This window comes from Ylistrum balloti, unplaced genomic scaffold, assembly GCF_031769215.1.
Source record: "Ylistrum balloti isolate Yb309-2 unplaced genomic scaffold, AGI_CSIRO_Ybal_v1 Utg369754, whole genome shotgun sequence".
Classification (NCBI taxonomy): Eukaryota; Metazoa; Mollusca; class Bivalvia; order Pectinida; family Pectinidae; genus Ylistrum; species Ylistrum balloti.
Window position 1 is genome coordinate 1732534 of NW_026781956.1, and position 21558 is coordinate 1754091.

General features: G+C 35.0%; 1 protein-coding gene across 1 annotated transcript; it reads left to right on the top strand.

Moving 5' to 3' along the window:
- The first annotated feature begins 1285 nt into the window (after nucleotides 1–1285).
- On the top strand, nucleotides 1286–7598 carry LOC132543378 (cyclic AMP-dependent transcription factor ATF-3-like). The gene is made up of 4 exons (XM_060206868.1): nucleotides 1286–1503; nucleotides 4291–4486; nucleotides 4684–4791; nucleotides 7455–7598. The coding sequence occupies exons 1-4, from the start codon at nucleotides 1286–1288 to the stop codon at nucleotides 7596–7598; spliced, it is 666 nt and encodes a 221-aa protein (XP_060062851.1).
- The last annotated feature ends 13960 nt before the right edge of the window (nucleotides 7599–21558 follow it).

The window sequence follows — 21558 nt, forward strand, 5'->3', positions numbered from 1 at the left end:
GTCATTTATTTCACATTGTTATACGTGACCTTTTTGGTGTCCAGAAGTACCTTTCTCGGTAATAGTGTATACATTCTATTGTGTGTGTGTATGTGTGTGTGCTTCGTCTCTAGACCGACGCAATTACGTCTCGGTGTTTCACAGGAAAAGGAAGTTTGTTATTTACGTTCCTGTCATTCCTTGGTTTAATATTCTCGGAATCCTTTCACTAATTCTACGGGTTCACATTTGGTGTGAGTCTCATCCATGCAGGAATAAGCTTAGCCTACACATAATTCACGTCACGGATTGCATCACGGTCACTTATGACATATTCCGAATATTACGGAGAAAGTAGTTAATCTTGGCCTGTGTTAGCCTGAGGTTCATATATATCTTATCTGGTACCAAATTTGAAATATCCTCAGCAAGAATTAATCGAGATATTGATCATGCACATTCGATATCAACTCCACGTCATCTTAGACAAATAGGTCATAAGATATGTATGACCTTCATCAGAGTACTTTCGTTATCGATGCGTTTTGAGACAACTTAACATAAGATAAAGAAAATGACCAAACTAAATATGAAAAAAAAGACAATAATAAAAATAATTTGCGTTTGTTCCATACAATTGATATTTTTCTATGATATGAGTTTCATTTTTGATTTTTCTAGGTATTTCCAATGGAAAAAAATCCTGTTGGAATATGCGACACATGTTATCCGGCCGCTTTAGATCATTACGTATAAACAGGAGTATATAGGACACGGAAAGAACGATGGTCAGACGCACGTGCTCGCTGTTGTCGTGATAAGGTACATGTACAATTTTAATAGATGTTCCTGATTAACCGTGATTGGTTATTCGCATTATAGGTGTATAGTATAGAACTTTGACGCGTCATTTAAAATAGATTTAGCACTTCAGATAACTGCAACCGTTTGTTGAACAAACCATCCGATTGTTTTACTTAGTATCGTTACTGTTGTTGCTATATAAGGAGAATCAGGTTTATACAAAATAGTTTCCTGGGTATGTAGGTTGTTAACAGATATTCAATTATGTTCACCATGTCACTCATACTATATAGTTATACATCATTATAAATGGGTTACAAATAAAACTATCAAATTGGTATTTGATTTAAAGAAAATTTATCAGTCGGGATAAAATCTGCTCTAAAATCCTCAATAAGTATTCTACATTTAGTATGACTAATTCATGATCACGTGGTTAAGTGAAGTGTTTCACCAATCGCCGGCTAAATACTCAAGAACTGACACACTTAAATATAAACACATGTTTTCAAACACCTCTGGAAGTATTGACAAATCAGTCCACGTGCACTGCGCGAGGGAACGTCTAAATGCATGTAATCTTATCGCCGTTTCTACAGAAGAAAGCGATAAAAGTGTTGTCGAAAATTGGAATCTACTACAATCATTTGTCTTCTCCAAAATTTATAGGAATTGCTCATTGTTAGTGCGGGTCAGGAATAGTCACAAATCACATGAAAGGTGAGTTGAGTTCCATCATGTTCATGTGAGATGAGCACTATATGAGACACCTCGTCACTTTCTCGTGATAGCTGTATATTTTTTATCTTTTTTTTTTCTCATTCACTTTAGTTTTGTAGCCTTTTCTTTATTTCTTTTTGCATATTTAATGTATTAAACCCGTAACGGGATAATTTAATATGAACTTTATTTTATTCCATTTCACATACATAACAATACAGATAAAGTACATTGGAATAGGATTCGGAAACAAGTTTAAAAAAAACTTATATAAATCCGTTTCCTTGAGTTATCTAATTTACTTAAAATATGGCATGATGACAGAAATTGTAAAGGCCATGAATTGAAATATTACAAAACATATCAAAAAATTTATTTAAATACAGTTCGGGATAATTTACATGTGAGTTTCCTATTTGGTATGTAGAGATCAATGGTGATCACCTAATTACCATAAATACTGATGGGAAGAGGTGCTATATTAATCACTAGGCAGATATGCTAAACTGCCATATCATGATTATGACATTGTATATTATATCTAATATATAATATTTAACATGTTGCGTCCCAAGCTCTGATGGCTTATATATTTGGGATACAGTTTTCCTAGTCTCGTCCTTTGATGGATAAGTATATTTCCAGCTTTTTTTAGAATTCAATACTATCAACTTTCGAGTTGAAACATTTAAGACGTCTTCTTTGTCTTTTTGGCTGTCACACATATTCGGAGTAAGACTATACCAATAGTGTAATTGAAAATGCTTACTTATTTCAAGAGATTTTAACTTGTCTCATTATTACATGATAAATAAATAAATAAATAAATAAATAAATGTTTTACTTCTGTTTTCTTTGCGATATTTGAAACTTTTTCATGATAATTAAATTAGTCAGTATGAACTGGTTGCTAACTGTATTTAATTCATATCTAAACCATTTTCGTTTTTAAACTTCTTGAATAAGACGGAATGTTTTTGACTGGGGTAAACTTAATTATTTAAGGGGTTAACGTCCACTATTACGGCCTTTCAGCCTTTCTGAGGACCATTAGATCTACATGTGATCAATACATTACCCTCTGTCAGTATGGTATTGTGATCGATAAAGTAAATGACTCAAATATATCATTTCTTTTAGTTTAATAAAAAGGTTTTTAAGGAACTTACATTTAATCAATCTGTTTTCATATACACAAGTTTTGATAAGTCAGTTATCGTCAATATGAAATTTGATAAAACCGCGACTGATACATGATATAAAATATCTTTCCTTTATAATACACTTTCAGGTTGGGACAATTTTTTTTCTCAATTTGCAGTCACTAATTTCTAATTCATGGCTTATTTCTAGTTCTTGAAATCTGTTTGCTATGCTATACTAAAATATTGAATCAGCTTTCCAGACACGATAAAACAAGTTATCCTTTTAAGAAATAACTTCCTGTTGAAGTTATCAGATGATTTCTGTGATCATCGCTATGATTCATTCATAGCAGTATTGAAGTATGATGATGATATTAGTACTTGTACAAAATCATCAGTTACCATGGTAACTGTATAAATAGTTATCATCATCTATATATCCAAAAGAACTTTCATCTATTTAAGTATTATCAAGATTTTATTTATTTATTTTCGTAGCATTCATGTTATCATTTATTTTATTTTCATTGTATTTATACGGTACTCAACACTTTTCTTTCATATCATTTATTTATCTATTTATTTATTTATTCATTTATTTATTTATTTTCATTGTGTTCATACAGTACCAACATTTTTTATATCATTTTTAAAAATTTATTTTCATTGTATTCATACCCAACACTTTTATATTATTCATTTATTTATTTTCGTTGTATTCATACGGTACCAAACACTTTCCTGTCATTTTAAAAATTTATTTTCGTTGTATTCATACGGTACCCAACACTTTTAATCATTTATTTATTTATTTATTTATTTATTTATATACTTGTATTGCATTGATATAGTAACCAACTTTGACGACGGATCAACTGTGTTATATTTTACATGAGACGTAAGAATTTTGACGACGGATTAACTGTGTTATGTTTTACATGAGACGTAAGAATTTTGACGACGGATCAACTGCCATGCTACAGACATTATTCTAGTTGCACACATTCTAAATCACTTCCTTTATTTTCACGCATTCAAATAAATACTTTGGTCACAATTCACCTAGTAGTTTATAAGAGTTACTGCCCTTATATTGTAAAAGTCTGACAAGGAGTGAAATAGCTATAAATAGTTCAGGTAAATTTTGATGGCGAATGCTTATATTTATACCGATTTCATCATTTGTAAATATAGATTAGAATGCTGATTTACACTACGTGGAAAATACCATTACAAGGATCACTGTAGCCACCATATTTATGTAAATCTTATTTCAGTGTGGTATAAACAAATGCCAAAACTACGTTTAAGTCGACGGGATTGAGTTTCTAAACGCTCACGTGCTAGCATTAATTCTCAGTCGCCTCCTAGGTTGTAGGTCCTTAGCATGACTGAGGAGTTCTAGAAAGAAGACACAACTGTATTGTGATATTGGATTCAGTGTTTGGCTCCTATATATCACTACCTCAGTCATGTTGAGAGATGCTGTTTGTCTTATGTACAATCTATTTACTTCTCATATTCGTTGTTGTATTCATAATTAAAGATGATCCTTAGCTATGTTTTTCGTTTGTAGGTTTGTATGTATTTACCTATGCGTTGAAACAGATTGATTAAGAACTGTTGATATTGACCGTTTCAGCTGTATGGCTGGAGAATCTATCCATGGTTACGGCCCAATGGACGTTGAGCTGGCTAAAGCTACACAGGCCTGTCTGGATACCGGAAGCGTGCTGCCTATAATAAAAGAAGAACTCAAATGTGCCATACAGAATAGACGTTTGGCGGAGGGCAAGACTGAATTAGCCGTTCAGTTCACACCTCCGACCAAACAGAAGGTGGGTTGATTAAAATATCTGTTCAATGTACATCTCGACCAAGCTGAAGTGGACTAATTCGATTTTTTGCGAGGAAACCGTGACTATGTTCTTATTTTACTTCACTCTGTTTATCCTTTGGTTAATTCTTGACAGGATAAAATCATCGTTTTATTATAGGCCTTGTATTTTCATTGGTAATGGTCGTTTAATTTTAGCTTCGTCCAGAAGAAATGGTTAAAAAAGAAAACAGAAGAGATCAGAACAGAAGGGCAGCCCGGAAGTTCCGTCAGAAACAAGCAGCTTCATTAAAGGAATTCCAAAAGGTAAAACCTACCTGGTAAACAATATACTTATTTATCTCACAATCAGCCAGTGATCTGATGAATGTTATATTTTTGGCCTATATGGTATGAGTGATATACAACGGATCGTTTTTTATTGGTTTCGCCAGTCAGAAATCGACTGTGATATCGTGATATGGACAATTACGTTACGTCATTAAATAAACATGGCGCACCTAAATTACCGCCGCGCTTTGAAGTTATCGACTAAGAATTTTTTTGAAAGCTGATCCTAACTTATCTAAAGTTTGCTTTCCTCCCGTATCATATGAAACACGTTTCGAAGTTTGATTTTTTTCTCGTCATGACTCGCAAAAATAAAACTCTCGAAGACATGTTTCATAAAACCTCACCTGGAATAAAATTTCGAGTTCTATGTGACGCGATGCTCCAAATACACGTACATAAACTTTAATGTATTACCAGACCCAATTTTAAAATAATTGGTATGTAATTATAGTAGGATGTGAGTATACAATAATGATATACACAAACAATTTTTTTAACCTTTCGTTACTTCTAGAGTATATATACTGTAAATAACGTTGTGCTATTATTTTATTACGTCCTTGGCAATCCGAGTAATCTATTTATGTATATATATACTAAGTATGACACATATGGAGAGACCGGACAGCGCTTTATTGCGTTTTCGTTAATATGAACGCAAAGGCAGTGTATATCGAATCAGTATTACTGGCAATAACAATGATATTTGTCAAAATGAATTCATGCTTTGATAATTGATACATCGAACTCATCTGAATCAGGATCAGTTCTGTGGATGTAGCCTATGCAGCTATGCATTAATATTGACCAAGTGTGAAGCAACTGTCGTTTTAGATTTCGGCACACGTGGGTATAGTGAGATAAAGTTAAAAGTGCAGTCGCGGAACAGGAATTTGTTAGCAATCTAGGGAGATCTATTGTTTTATGTAATTCCCTATCTCAGGACGCACCAGTGTAATATCGGAGAAATCGGTTATCTCACTAATAGTACCATAGCTAAGATATTGACATGGAAGCCTTTGGTTCTAAGACTAAGAATTAGGTGGTTAAATAGGCAGTCAGTGAAAGCCTCTGATATGATAACGTAGGTAGCTATTGATTTGCAAATCTTATTTAATTTTATCAATCAATATCAATATTACGTACATGTAGATTGATCACCATATCACCATGCTTGTTTAATACGCGAACTTGAGTCCCAGTTGCATTTCTACTGTTGTTGACCAATGGAATATTATATTAATATACACTAAATATAGACATACGAGTACAATATACATTTAATATATATATATATATATATATATACGAGTACACTATACACTTAATATAGACATACGAGTGCACTATACATTTGATATAGATATACGAGTACACTATACATTTGTTATAGATATACGAGTACACTATACACTTAATATAGACATACGAGTGCACTATACATTTGATATAGATATACGAGTACACTATACATTTGTTATAGATATACGAGTACACTATACACTTAATATATATACGAGTACACTATACACTTAATATAGACATACGAGTACACTATACATTTAATATATATACGAGTACACTATACACTTAATATAGACATACGAGTACACTATACATTTAATATATATACGAGTACACTATACACTTAATATAGACATACGAGTACACTATACATTTGATATAGATATACAGTACACTATACATTTGTTATAGATATGAGTACACTATACACTTAATATAGACATACGAGTACACTATACATTTAATATAGATATATATATATATATATACGAGTACACTATAACTTAATATAGACATACGAGTACACTATACATTTGATATAGATATACGAGTACACTATACATTTGTTATAGATATACGAGTACACTATACACTTAATATAGACATACAGTACACTATACATTTAATATAGATATATATATATATACGAGTACACTATAACTTAATATAGACATACGAGTACACTATACATTTGATATAGATATACGAGTACACTATACATTTGTTATAGATATATATATATATATACGAGTACACTATACACTTAATATAGACATACGAGTACACTATACATTTGTTATAGATATACGAGTACACTATACACTTAATATAGACATACGAGTACACTATACATTTAACATATATATATATATATATATATATATATAGATATACGAGTACACTATACATTTAATATAGATATATATATATATATAGATATACGAGTACACTATATATTTGATATAGATATACGAGTACACTATACACTTAATATAGACATACGATTACACTATACATTTAATATAGACATATATATACATTTAATATAGACATACGAGTACACTATACATTTGATATATATATACGAGTACACTATACATTTGATATAGATATATGAGTACACTATACATTTAATATAGATATATATATATATATACAGTACACTATACACTTAATATAGACATACGAGTACACTATACATTTGTTATAGATATACGAGTACACTATACATTTGATATAGATATATGAGTATGCTATATCTTTGATATTGATAAAGTAGTATACTGGTGTACTGTAAATATCACATAATGACTTGTTATTCATTTTGACAGAGAATCAAGCAATTAGAAGTGGAAAATGGAAAGTTGAGAATGCAAGTTAAACAGCTTACACAAAAGACAAGACACGGAAAACTACATGTCCATAATGCTATGTGTGGAAACATAGCCGAGCAGGATGTTCTTGGAATGACATAGACAGTAACACAATCTGCACCTGTTAATGGCCTCATGGCCAATCACAGCTGACGGCGTTACAATTAAGTCACTGTCTAACGATGTTCATCCAATAAATTATTCTGATTTATTCTTCCGAATTGCGTTACGTTACTAGTTACGTCCACTAGTTCCTATAAATGTTCATTATACTATGTGCGATTTTTGTGAGTTTAACTTATTTGTGGATTATGTAATGGTAATCGGTGTGTCTAAAAATCAGCTTCATACATATTATAACGTCTAGAATGATGATGATAAGTAGAATGTGATAGCAATACACAAACTATATATATTTGTATATGTAAATGTGTTTACGGGTCACCACTAGACATTTTAGGACCTTACATCCACACGGTAGTATACATAATCAAAATACCCAGTGGTTGTTCATTATCCCTAGTTGTTTTGTTGAAATTTTCCAATATTATACTGGAGTAATATACCTATATTACCTCATCTTAATGTCGGCGCCAGGGCCGTCTTTATAAACTGATGACTTCAGACAACAGAGGTATTGTTTAATAACGTTCCTTTAAAGTCTAATTTTAATTTGTTGAAAATGCAGTGTAATAAATGAGTGTTATCATTTCATTCGAGACTACTTGTGTTGTTATATTTTGAATGTTATACCTATATGTAATTATGTAGCTAAACCTGGGATGTTATTTACATAGTAGATACATAGAAGAACTATCATAAACACAAAGTTAAAAATACCAACATATAGAATACTTTGTTGTCTTAGCTGAAAAGGAATCTCCACAGGAGTTTAATTGCCGAGTTATCACCATGGCAGCTGAAAATGAAATTTAGACAACTTCAAACTCATCGCGACAGACCTAAAGAAGGTTTGAACATTACCCAGGTAATCTGTGTTGATATTACCTCCTGTGAATCAGAGAACTACTAATATACCAGTTTTATTGTTGTAAATACAAACCCATCGTGATAGAACAAAGGAGGTTTGAACATGTTACCCAGGTAATCTGTGTTGATATTACCTCCTGTGAATCAGAGAACTATTGAGGGTTTTATTGTTGTATAATACTCGCGGAAAAACAGATAACACCATTTATGGAATGTGTATCAGAAAAAAGAAAAGTTTTTATGAATCGCCTCATTGTTGGAGTGTTTCAGATACCCGTGTTGATAGGCTTAAAAAGTCCAAAAATTACTGCAAAATTTAGACAATTGTTCTCCTAGAAAAAGACCTATTGGAGGTGCCGTGACCAGGCACACCAGGGTCCTATGAGGTAAGCGATTTGCCAAGAAGACGGAACTATTTCCATGTGGTGGTAATCAGTATTGACTGTAATTTCAAAGTTGATCAAAGGACATTTCAGGTACTTTTTATCACTAATTTGAATATGTTGCTTATTTTATAATTATTAAACTGTATTCATAGAACAGGAATCTTATTTAGCAAAACACGAAATATACAACTATCACTCAAATATTGAGTTTGCAAAAATATAAAAAAAAAGTGAAGAACAAGTTCTTTTTACATCAACCAGATTTTCTAAGAGTCTGCGACAAATTTGATGTTTTGGATACTATACTACGTTCAGCTGACCTCAACGTATATCCCTACAAAATATTATGCTTACCTCTGATTGGTTGAGAAAGTACCTTATTTGACACCCTTCCATTGTACCAAATTATCAGCATTTCTATGAAGTTTTCGAGCTTGTTTCCAAGGTAGCAGCTGCAGCTTTAATCGCTTTAGTTTTAAGAATTAAACTCACACCTCAATGTTTCTCAATGTTATACTACAGGTATAATGTTCTGCTACAGGTGTAATGTTCTACTACAGGTGTTATGTTCTACTACAGGTATACTGTTCTACTACAGGTGTAATGTTCTAGTAGAGGTATAATGTTCTACTACAGGTATACTGTTCTACTACAGGTATAATGTTCTACTACAGGTGTACTGTTCTACTACAGGTATAATGTTCTACTACAGGTGTAATGTTCTGCTACAGGTATACTGTTCTACTACAGGTATAATGTTCTACTACAAATGTAATGTTCTACTACAGGTGTTATGTTCTACTACAGGTGTTATGTTCTACTACAGGTGCACTGTTCTGCTACAGATATAATGTTTTTCTACAGGTATAATGTTCTACTACAGGTATAATGTTCTACTACAGGTATAATGTTCTACTACCGGTGTAATGTTCTACTACAGGTGTTATGTTCTACTACAGGTGTAATGTTCTACTACAGGTGCACTGTTCTACTACAGGTATAATGTTCTACTACAGGTATAATGTTTTTCTACAGGTATAATGTTCTACAACAGGTATAATGTTCTACTACAGGTGTAATGTTCTACTACAGGTGTAATGTTCTACTACAGGTGTAATGATCTACTACAGGTGTAATGTTCTACAAGAGGTATAATGTTCTACTACAGGTATAATGTTCTACTACAGGTATAATGTTCTACTACAGATGTAATGTTCTACTACAGGTGTAATGTTCTACAAGAGGTATAATGTTCTACTACAGGTATAATGTTCTACTACAGGTATAATGTTCTACTATAGGTATAATGTTCTACTACAGTTGTAATGTTCTACTACAGATGTACTGTTTTACTACATGTGTAACGTAATGCTACAGGTATAATGTTCTACTACAGGTATAATGTTCTACTACAGGTATAATGTTCTACTATAGGTATAATGTTCTACTACAGTTGTAATGTTCTACTACAGATGTACTGTTTTACTACATGTGTAACGTAATGCTACAGGTATAATGTTCTACTACAGGTGTAATGTTCTACTACAGGTGTTATGTTCTACTACAGGTATAATGTTCTGCTACAGGTATACTGTTCTACTATAGGTATAATGTTCTACTACAAATGTAATGTTCTACTACAGGTGTTATGTTCTACTACAGGTGTTATGTTCTACTACAGGTATAATGTTCTACTACAGGTGCACTGTTCTGCTACAGGTATAATGTTTTTCTACAGGTATAATGTTCTACTACAGGTGTAATGTTCTACTACAGGTATAATGTTCTACTACCGATGTAATGTTCTACTACAGGTGTTATGTTCTACTACAGGTGCACTGTTCTACTGCAGGTATAATGTTCTACTACAGGTATAATGTTTTTCTACAGGTATAATGTTCTACAACAGGTATAATGTTCTACTATAGGTATAATGTTCTACTACAGGTATAATGTTCTATAACAGTTGTAATGTTCTACTACAGCTATTATGTTCTACTACAAATGTTCTACTACAGGTGTAATGTTCTACTACAGGTGTAATGTTTTATTACAGGTGTAATGTTCTACTACAGGTGTACTGTTCTACTACAGGTATAATGTTCAACTACAGGTGTAATGTTCTACTGCAGATGTAATGTTCTACAACAGGTATACTGTTCTACTATAGATATACTGTTCTACTATAGATATACTGTTCTACTATAGATATACTGTTCTACTATAGATATAATATTCTACTACAGGCGTAATGTTTTAGTAGAGGTATAATGTTCTACTTCAGGTGTAATGTTCTACTACAGGTATAATGTTCTACTACAGGTGCACTGTTCTACTACAGGTATAATGTTTTTCTACAGGTATAATGTTCTACTACAGGTGTAATGTTCTACTACAGGTATAATGTTCTACTACAGGTATAATGTTCTACTACCGGTGTAATGTTCTACTACAGGTGTTATGTTCTACTACAGGTGCACTGTTCTACTACAGGTATAATGTTCTACTACAGGTATAATGTTTTTCTACAGGTATAATGTTCTACTACAGGTGTAATGTTCTACTACAGGTATAATGTTCTACTACAGGTGTAATGTTCTACTACAGGTGTTATGTTCTACTACAGGTATAATGTTCTACTACAGGTGCACTGTTCTACTACAGGTATAATGTTCTACTACAGGTGTAATGTTCTACTACTGGTATACTGTTCTACTACAAATGTAATGTTCTAATACAAGTGTTATGTTCTACTACAGGTGTAATGTTCTGCTACAGGTGCACTGTTCTACTACAGGTATAATGTTCTACTACAGGTGTTATGTTCTATTACAGGTATACTGTTCTACTACAAATGTAATGTTCTACTACAGGTATAATGTTCTATTACAGGTATAATGTTCTATTACAGGTGTAATGTTCTATTACAGGCATACTGTTCTACTACAGGTATAATGTTCTGCTACATGTATAATGTTCTACTTAAGTGTACTGTTTTATCTAACTAGAGTTTGATAAACATTGAAAATAACCACCAGGTGTTAGGAAACGTGTTAGGAACGGCTTACATGTGTTTTAGACGACCTATAATTGTTTATTGTAATATGTTTGTACATAGAATACCTTTTTAATGTATTGTTTTTGTGTGTGTAGGATACACATTCAAATTAACCAATGTAACGATCATAAGCGGCGAGGCAGAACGCTAAACCTTCGGATGTGGAACATTCAACAATTGGTTGTTTTCAGGAAGTAAAAGGTGTATACTCACAGATGATGGTGATACAAAAAGTTCTCTTAACGATTTTGTTCAACGTCGAAATGATACTCCGAACATTTTTTGTCCGGAATTCTACTGTGTAAAAAAGTCACTAATTTGCAATTAAAGTGCGTGAATCCAACGTGTCATGTGGTGTGTTGTTTACATGAGATCAATTTATTTACACGAGACAAGTGTTCCTAAATGAATTTTTATAATTTTGTGTTTGTGAAATTAATTTGCAACGAAGGTAAGTTAAATTTTTACATATGGTTTATGTTCATGTTACGGTGGCGACAGTATACCAGCTAATTACTAGACCTAACCATGTCATTTACAGTATATATACCATATCATATATGAAAACTTTTCAACTGAGTACGATATTTCTTCCCTGAATGTTGAGTCAATGTTTTTTTTTCAGTTTTCTCTAGTCTTTGAGACCCGCGTTAAAGTATGATTTATATAATCAGTGTGCTAACATTTCAAAAATACCCCGAGGAGGCAAATCATGTGACTTCATACAGATCTGGTTACGGACAAAACAAGACAACTTCCCTCTGTATATTGATATGATTCCTCTGTCAGTGAAGACAGAAATACCGACAGTTGTCAGATGTTTTGGTATTTGTATTTATTTCAATATGATATGTCCTCCCCGCTCCCCAGATCTGATCAGAATTGTTGGAGGTCAGAAATGACGTCAAAGTTCAGAGTTTAACCAGAACTGATCAGAATTGTTGGAGGTCAGAAATGACGTCAAAGTTCAGAGTTTAACCAGAACTGATCAGAATTGTTGGAGGTCAGAAATGACGTAAGAGTGTTCTGAGTTTAACCAGATAATGCACTACTAAGAATTTGATCACGTGGCATGTCGGCTGTGAAACAGATGTAGTTGTGGGATAGACAAAAACCTCGGAAGAGGTTTCATTATACCCAACTTAGATATAGGGTGATTGGGTTCATTGTAGATATAGAGCTGTCACATCGTACGTGTGTCCGCATCTTCGTTCATCCTTGCGTCTGTGCAAGGCTGGTGTACAAGATATTCAACGCACCATAGCATCACATTTTCAAGTTAAACGTGCATTTTTTTGTGATCATTGGACAAGGCTGAAGGTCAATAGCATCCCTTGACCACTTTTGAAGCTATTGTACAAGATATCTCATGAACTCCAGGTCAGTCTTGACCATTTATGAAAGAGAAGCTCAAATCTATGTATACGAGATACCGGTACCGGAAAAGATCACCAAGCTCAGCGCTGGTGGAGCAGAGTCAACCCTGTAATCGATACTGCTTATACGCCATATCTCATATCGTGATCTGCATTTATCAAGACTAGATTGACAATTATATATTTATTCAATTACATTTTACAACAGTGTACGTACAATATATATATAAAAAAGACATTGTCGCGGGATCTCGCGAAACACAGGCAAATTTGCATGATGCCCTTAAACACCCCTTGTCTAATACTGAAAAAATAACCACACGATGACAAGGTCACATGCAGTAGTCGAACGAAACGCGATCTGACGAAATATTAGATCAAAGTAACAATAACGTTTAAGGTAATACGGTGATATGGTGAGTGACAGATACAACAGATAACATATGTGACTAGTATTTACACAACACACAGTATAATGGGTTCACACCGTCTATAAATAAATCAACTTTCTTGTAGTTGATCATATGACGGTGTAAAAATGTGATTGTCTTGGATGGGAAAATTCTCCATCATACTCAAAACATTTACCAGTTCGTTGTCGAAGACAACATAAATATTCTTAGTCCATTGTCGTTACATCGTTATGATACTTGATTGTACTAACTTGTGTCAACACTCAAAAGTACTTTAAACTAGTTGAGAGTTTTCAGCTGCTTTTGGTCAAAGTCTTGGTCGTCAATATATTTACAAAATCGGTCGATTGTCTGTCTTACCAGCTTAAATCATAGGTAGTCCGTCGTGTTTAGGATTACACGATCTTAGACTTATCTGGTTTTATCGTTAGATAGATGGGATAGCTAGTGTCCCTCCTAGCTCGTTAACTAAGGTCGTCAAAGTTTGTTTAGATGGCATTTTTATTGTCCGACCATTTTGGTCGCCAGTAACTTAAATCTTTATTCAGCTGCCTTATGTAAAAATAGATTCTTTGTAGTTTATATATATATATATATATATATATATATTATATTTAGCGTCTCTATTCAATGTCTCTATCTAACGTCTCTTTTCAACGTCTGCTATCTATTTAACGTCTCTATTAAACGTCTGCTATCTATCTAACGTCTCTATTAAACGTCTGCTATCTATCTAACGTCTCTATTCAACGCTGTCTATTTAAGGTCTGCTGGCTTTGTAAGGTCTGTGCTCAACGCCTGCTGTCTATTTAAAGTCTGCTGGCTTTGTAACGTCTCTATTTGACGTCACTAATTAACGTCTCTATTCAACGCCAGCTGTGTATTTAAAGTCTGCTGGCTATGTAATGACAACTACCTATTTATCTGATATTGTCGATACCGTAATGTTAAGCGATGTTGAATAGACGAAGAGACTGGAAAACACTTCTATTTCCACCATAGAATAACCCAAGGAAAACTAATACCCAGAAGGCGAGAATACACCTTAGTAATTCGTCTGTTTTCGTCGTCGTTCTGTCCGTCTTAATCGTCTTTTTCTTCGGTTTTTCTTTCGTCGTCATCGTCTGACTTGTCTCCCCTTCTACGTGTTGATTTAGATATTTGAGAATTTTTTCTTTGAGTTGTATAACCCCTATTGTTTTTCGCTTTCTTGTCATTTGCTCCAGTAGTTGTTTGTTTGTCTGCTTTTTGTATTGCTTTCGTTGTCTTTCTGTTTTTTCTGTATGCAGATACGTTCCCGTTTTTGTTTTTCCTGACGGAATGCTTTCCCTTACTGACTGGACTAATTTTCTTCACTGTTGAAGAAACCCTATGGATATTGTGACTACTTCGAGAGGCATGTCCCTTCCTTTGCGAAAGTGAGGCTCCCTGTTGAGACCGATTTCCTGAAAATGAAAGTAAAATTATATATATAACTAATACGAGTTTTAACTTTCTGAATAATAGTACTAATCTTTTTGTCTTGATTTATACCCTGTGCCACTTGAGAACATTCTCAAGATCACAACAATATGACATCGAATTTTCACGATGATATTTATATATGTAACTTTGTATATCCATCTTGACGGATGAGGATGAAAAGTAAGCATGTTAGCAACCAGTACAAGTCCCACTTGAACATTACAAATTCTGGAGAATTACTTGTAAATAAGAGTTTATCTTAGGAAGAATTACTTGTAAAGAATTGTTTCCGCTAGAATCTATCTTTTATTTTAATGTTGAAATTGAAAAAATGTTTACCTTTAGGCATCCATCTCGACCAGTTTTTAACTGAGGTAGATAGTGAAGACTTGGTTGCCTCGTCCTTGCGATCATCGTCTGTTTTGTCCACATGTCGGCGTCCCGCAGCTGTTACAAAATGGTTTGAAGTTCGGTTTTATTCGTAATACATTTACATACAATTATGGGCTTAACAGATACCCGAAATATCACTGCGGTCTGTGCACTATAAGAAAAGTACAAAATGGTCATATTTAGAACGATATGAAGTCCGTTCCTTATGTGACCTCGTTTTTACACCCCTGTGTATACATTTTGGAGACCCCCATGTGGCGATTGGACACGGTGATATAGAGGTTCCCCAAAAAGTGAAGGTTGTTTATCCTGTTTATTTCACCCAAGTTAGGTAAATTTCAAATTTAGAATGGACACGAGCTTTAGCGATAAACACCCGTCACTTGTTGTGGAACTTGTTTAAATTTACCGAGTGTAAATCCTCCCAACGCGGCCACTTACTTTTGTGATCCGCATCACTAAACGACAAAATATAGTTCGTGATAAAGGAACGGCTAACATGTGTTTTAGACGACCTATTATTGTTTATTGTAATATATTTGCACATAGAATACATTTTAAAAATGTTGTATGTGCATGAAATGCATAGTGTTTGCGTGTTTTATTTATAGAAAACTCATTTACATCACCCCAGTAATGTATAACACGATGAAGTCTGACGTTAAAGCTTCGGCAGGTGAATATTTAACTAATCTCTGCTATGTTCAGTTAACGCCTGTTTCCTGGACGTAATAAGTGTGTAGTTGATGGTGATAGTTCCCCTGAAGATTATTTTTATTTAAGAAACCACAAGACAAACGTGTTTCAACAGATTTTCGGGAAATCGAGTGAGAGTGATGAGCTAGACACTGTGTTGTTAACACACGCGGTGATGTCGCCGGGCTTCTACAATGGCAGGAGAGCAACACGTGGGAGATTTGGTGTGGTTTTCGTGAGTTCAACGTCAAAATGCATTGATACTCAGAATATATTTGTGATGTCCGAAAATCTACTATGTAAAAAATCACGAATTTGCAATCAACGTGCGAGTATTTAACGTGTCATGTAGCTTTATGGTGTTGTTTACAGAAGATAAAATTTTATCGGTTTATTAACACGAGACAAGTGTTCCAAAACGGAATTTCATAATTTCGTGTGTGGGATATAAGTTTGCAATACAGGTAATTTAAATCGTTAGATATCGTTTATTTTAATGATTTGTTGTGCTAGCTAATTACTAGGCCTGGCCATGCCAGCTTAAGTATCATATAGGGTACAGGTACATAACTGTGAATATTTGCTAGGTGAATGGTTAGTCAAATTTCTCCTTTGTCTTTGAGACGCACGTCAAAGCACAATCTGAATAATGAGTGTGCATGCATTAAAAGGAAAATATTAGTTTTACTTAATTTACCTATAAACCGATGAAAATATTTAGATTTGTGTCGGGAAAATGTTGGTTTTACGTACTTTGCACCGAAGCCGAGGTAAATATATAGATCCGTGTCAAATGTTGGCTTTACGCAATTTACACCGAAACCGAAGTGTAAACGACATAGATCTTTGTATGGAAATTGCCAATTTGTGAAATCTATTATGACGTTAGAATGTAACTGAACACGTTAGCTATAAGTGTTGAATAGTTCTTACCTTTCACGAAAGAAGTCCTCGGATGTGGTTTGGCAAAATTCCCATATCTGAACCGGCGGGTATTCTTCACATGTGGATGTATTGGAGATACAGTGTCGGAGTCGTCAGAGAAATCTGTCTTTCTGTTCTGGACTGTTGGTGGCACACGGACGGTATTACCAGGGGAGGTAATCCCTTTCTTTCTATTGGATACAGTTTTAATGGCCTGTATATTACGCTGTAAAAGCGAAGGGTTGTTGATCACTCTTCCTTGGTACAAGTTGCTAGGGTTCGCTTTTAGATGTGCACGCCTATTAAGGTATCTTGAACGTGCTTGTAAACGTACAACGTTATTTCTCCTAGCATTACTTGAAGCATTCCGCGCGTTTTGATTGGTCCTGATTTTGCCTGTTGGACGTGCTGCGTTTTGATTGGTCCTCACTATGCCAGTTGTGGGTGATGCATGATGATTCATCTTCATCTGTTTGGTTGTTCTAGGCCCAAATTTCATCGTCCCCAGACGGCTGACTGTGCTTGGTACTCTGTTGCGTTTGCTCTGACCGATTGGACTAGGACTTGGTCTATACACATAGTGATTTCTCCTTGCATTTTTGACAGCTCTTTGTAGAGAGAAATTCGTTTCCGTTGTGTCATCCGAATCTGAAATATGTTTACCTGTTATCATTTTTACGAACTTTCTTGCAATGTTGATTTTTCTGGTCACTTTCTTATTTTTCATTTTGTCGGTAGAACGGAAGATGTGTTGATTTGTTCTGGCACTGTGCGGTGTCTTTGGTGTGTTAAGATTTTTTCGAAATTTGGTTTTTGTTTGACCCTGTGTTCTGTGATTTACCCTCACGTTGTGTACATGTACTGTTCTCGATGGGTTGTGATTTACCTTCACGTTGTGTAATGTACTTGTCTTTCTGGTACTAACTCTCATCTTGTGTACCTTCGTTTTCTGCCCTGTGCTTGGTGTTCTCGGATTAACTCTAGCGTTGTGTACATGTAGTGTTCTTTGTTTGTTGTGGTTTATCCGCACATTGTGTACTGAACTTGGTTTGTTGTTGGCCCTCACTTTGTTAACAGTAGTTGGTATTTTGCCAGTAACCTTCAATTTGTTGGGTTTACTTGCAGTTGTGTGATTAACCCTCGCGTTGTGTACATGTACCTTTCTCTGTTTGTTGTGATTAACCCTCGCGTTGTGTACCTGTAGTCTTCTCTGTTTGTTGTGATTTACCCTCACATTGTGTATATATACCCTTCTCTGTTTGTTGTGATTAACCCTCGCGTTGTGTACATGTACCTGTCTCTGTTTGTTGTGATTAACACTCGCGTTGTGTACATGTATCTGTCTCTGTTTGTTGTGATTAACCCTCACATTGTGTACTGAACTTGGTTTGTTGTTGGCCCTCACTTTGTTAACAGTAGTTGGTTTTTTGCCAGTAACCTTCAATTTGTTGGGTTTACTTGGAGTTGTGTGATTAACCCTCGCGTTGTGTACATGTACTGATCTCTGTTTGTTGTGATTAACCCTCGCGTTGTGTACATGTACCTGTCTCTGTTTGTTGTGATTAACCCTCGCGTTGTTTACATGTACCTGTCTCTGTTTGTTGTGATTAACCCTCACATTTTGCACTGAACTTGGTTTGTTGTTGGCCCTCACTTTGTTAACAGTAGTTGTTTTTTTGCCAGTGACCTTCACTTTGTTGGGTTTACTTGGAGTTGTGTGATTAACCCTCGCGTTGTGTACATGTACCTGTCTCTGTTTGTTGTGATTAACACTCGCGTTGTGTACATGTATCTGTCTCTGTTTGTTGTGATTAACCCTCACATTGTGTACTGAACTTGCTTTGTTGTTGGCCCTCACTTTGTTAACAGTAGTTGGTTTTTTGCCAGTAACCTTCAATTTGTTGGCTTTACTTGGAGTTGTGTGATTAACCCTCGCGTTGTGTACATGTACCTGTCTCTGTTTGTTGTGATTTACCCTCACATTGTGTACATGTACTGCTCTCTGTTTGTTGTGATTAGCCTTCGCGTTGTTTACCTGTACCTGTCTCTGTTTGTTGTGATTGACCCTCGCGTTGTGTACTGAACTTGGTTTGTTGTTGGCCCTCACTTTGTTAACAGTAGTTGGATTTTTGCCAGTAACCTTCAATGTGTTGGCTTTACTTGGAGTTGTGTGATTAACCCTCGCGATTAGTACATGTGCTGGTCTCTGTTTGTTGTGATTAACCCTCACATTTTGCACTGAACTTGGTTTGTTGTTGGCCCTCACTTTGTTAACAGTAGTTGGTTTTTTGCCAGTAACCTTCGCTTTGTTGGCTTTACTTGGAGTTGTGTGATTAACCCTCGCGTTGTGTACATGTACTGATCTCTGTTTGTTGTGATTAACCCTCGCGTTGTGTACATGTACTGCTCTCTGTTTGTTGTGATTAACACTCGCGTTGTTTACATGTACCTGTCTCTGTTTGTTGTGATTAACCCTCACATTGTGTACTGAACTTGCTTTGTTGTTGGCCCTCACTTTGTTAACAGTAGTTGGTTTTTTGCCAGTAACCTTCAATTTGTTGGCTTTACTTGGAGTTGTGTGATTAACCCTCGCGTTGTGTACATGTACCTGTCTCTGTTTGTTGTGATTTACCCTCACATTGTGTACATGTACTGCTCTCTGTTTGTTGTGATTAACACTCGCGTTGTGTACATGTATCTGTCTCTGTTTGTTGTGATTAACCCTCACATTGTGTACTGTTCTTGGTTTGTTGTTGGCCCTCACTTTGTTAACAGTAGATTTTTGTAACCTTTGTGTTGGCTTTACTTGGAGTTGTGTGATTAACCCTCGCGAATAGTACATGTGCTGGTCTCTGTTTGTTGTGATTAACCCTCACATTTTGCACTGAACTTGGTTTGTTGTTGGCCCTCACTTTGTTAACAGTAGTTGGTTTTTTGCCAGTAACCTTCGCTTTGTTGGCTTTACTTGGAGTTGTGTGATTAACCCTCGCGTTGTGTACATGTACTGATCTCTGTTTGTTGTGATTAACCCTCGCGTTGTGTACATGTACTGCTCTCTGTTTGTTGTGATTAGCCTCGTTGTTTACCTGTGTGTCTCTGTTTGTTGTGATTAACCCTCATATTGTGTACTGAAATTGGTTTGTTGTTGGCCCTCACTTTGTTAACAGTAGTTGGATTTTTGCCAGTAACCTTCAATGTGTTGGCTTTACTTGGAGTTGTGTGATTAACCCTCGCGATTAGTACATGTGCTGGTCTCTGTTTGTTGTGATTAACCCTCACATTTTGCACTGAACTTGGTTTGTTGTTGGCCCTCACTTTGTTAACAGTAGTTGGTTTTTTGCCAGTAACCTTCGCTTTGTTGGCTTTACTTGGAGTTGTGTGATTAACCCTTGCGTTGTGTACATGTACTGATCTCTGTTTGTTGTGATTAACCCTCGCGTTGTGTACATGTACTGATCTCTGTTTGTTGTTGACTTTGTCGACATTTCTTGGTTTATTTGGATTTACTCTCCCATCCTGTACTGTGCTTGGAGTTTTGTGATTTAAACTTTTCTTGTCAACAATACTTGGTTTGTTGCGACTTACCCTTTCCTTTTGTAAAGAACTTGCTTTGTTGCGGTTCAACCTCACATGATGAACTGTATGTGGTGTTTTGTGACTTGACCGCCTCTCGTCAACAATATTTGGTCTGTTGTGCAGTGTATTTAATTTTTTGGAGTTCACTTTCAGTTTGTCAACTGTATTTGGCATCTTGTGATTTTTCACGTTGTGAATTGTGCTCGGTTTGTTGTTTAACTTGACTTCATCCATTGTGCTTGGATTCTTGCGGTTTACTTTCAATTTGATTACTTTACTTGATGTTTTTCGATTTACCCTCGTGCTGTTAACTGTGCTTGTTCTTTGATTAACCTTCATGTTGTGTACTTTACTTGATATTCTTTGCTTGTTGCTGTTAACTTTATGAGTGGTTATCAAGGTATTATCTGTTCTTGCCGTGTTATGTTTTGTCTCAACATCTGTTTTTATTGCATCATGGATTGTTTGTACTTTTTTATCTGGCTTCGTTGGTAAGTAAATATTTGTCATGACCTTATTATTTGATACTTGAAGGTTATCTCTTACCTGGAAGGAGGTATTCAGCACATTCTTATTTCTTACTTGGTCCAGGACACCCGCTTTATTTTGTTTCCCGACTTTGTCAACTTTGCTTGGTGTTTTGTAGTTTGTTCTCACGTTGTCCACGACATCCGCTTTATTTTGTTTCCCGACTTTGTCAACTTTGCTTGGTGTTTTGTAGTTTGTTCTCACGTTGTCCACGACACCGGCTTTATTTTGTTTCCCGACTTTGTCAACTTTGCTTGG

Coding starts and splice junctions, on each gene's coding strand:
- LOC132543378 (XM_060206868.1), top strand. CDS start 1,286: ATGTTTTCAAACACCTCTGGAAGTATTGACAAATCAGTCCACGTGCAC. Junction 1,504..4,290: donor AGTCACAAATCACATGAAAG/GTGAGTTGAGTT, acceptor TGACCGTTTCAG/CTGTATGGCTGGAGAATCTA. Junction 4,792..7,454: donor CATTAAAGGAATTCCAAAAG/GTAAAACCTACC, acceptor TCATTTTGACAG/AGAATCAAGCAATTAGAAGT.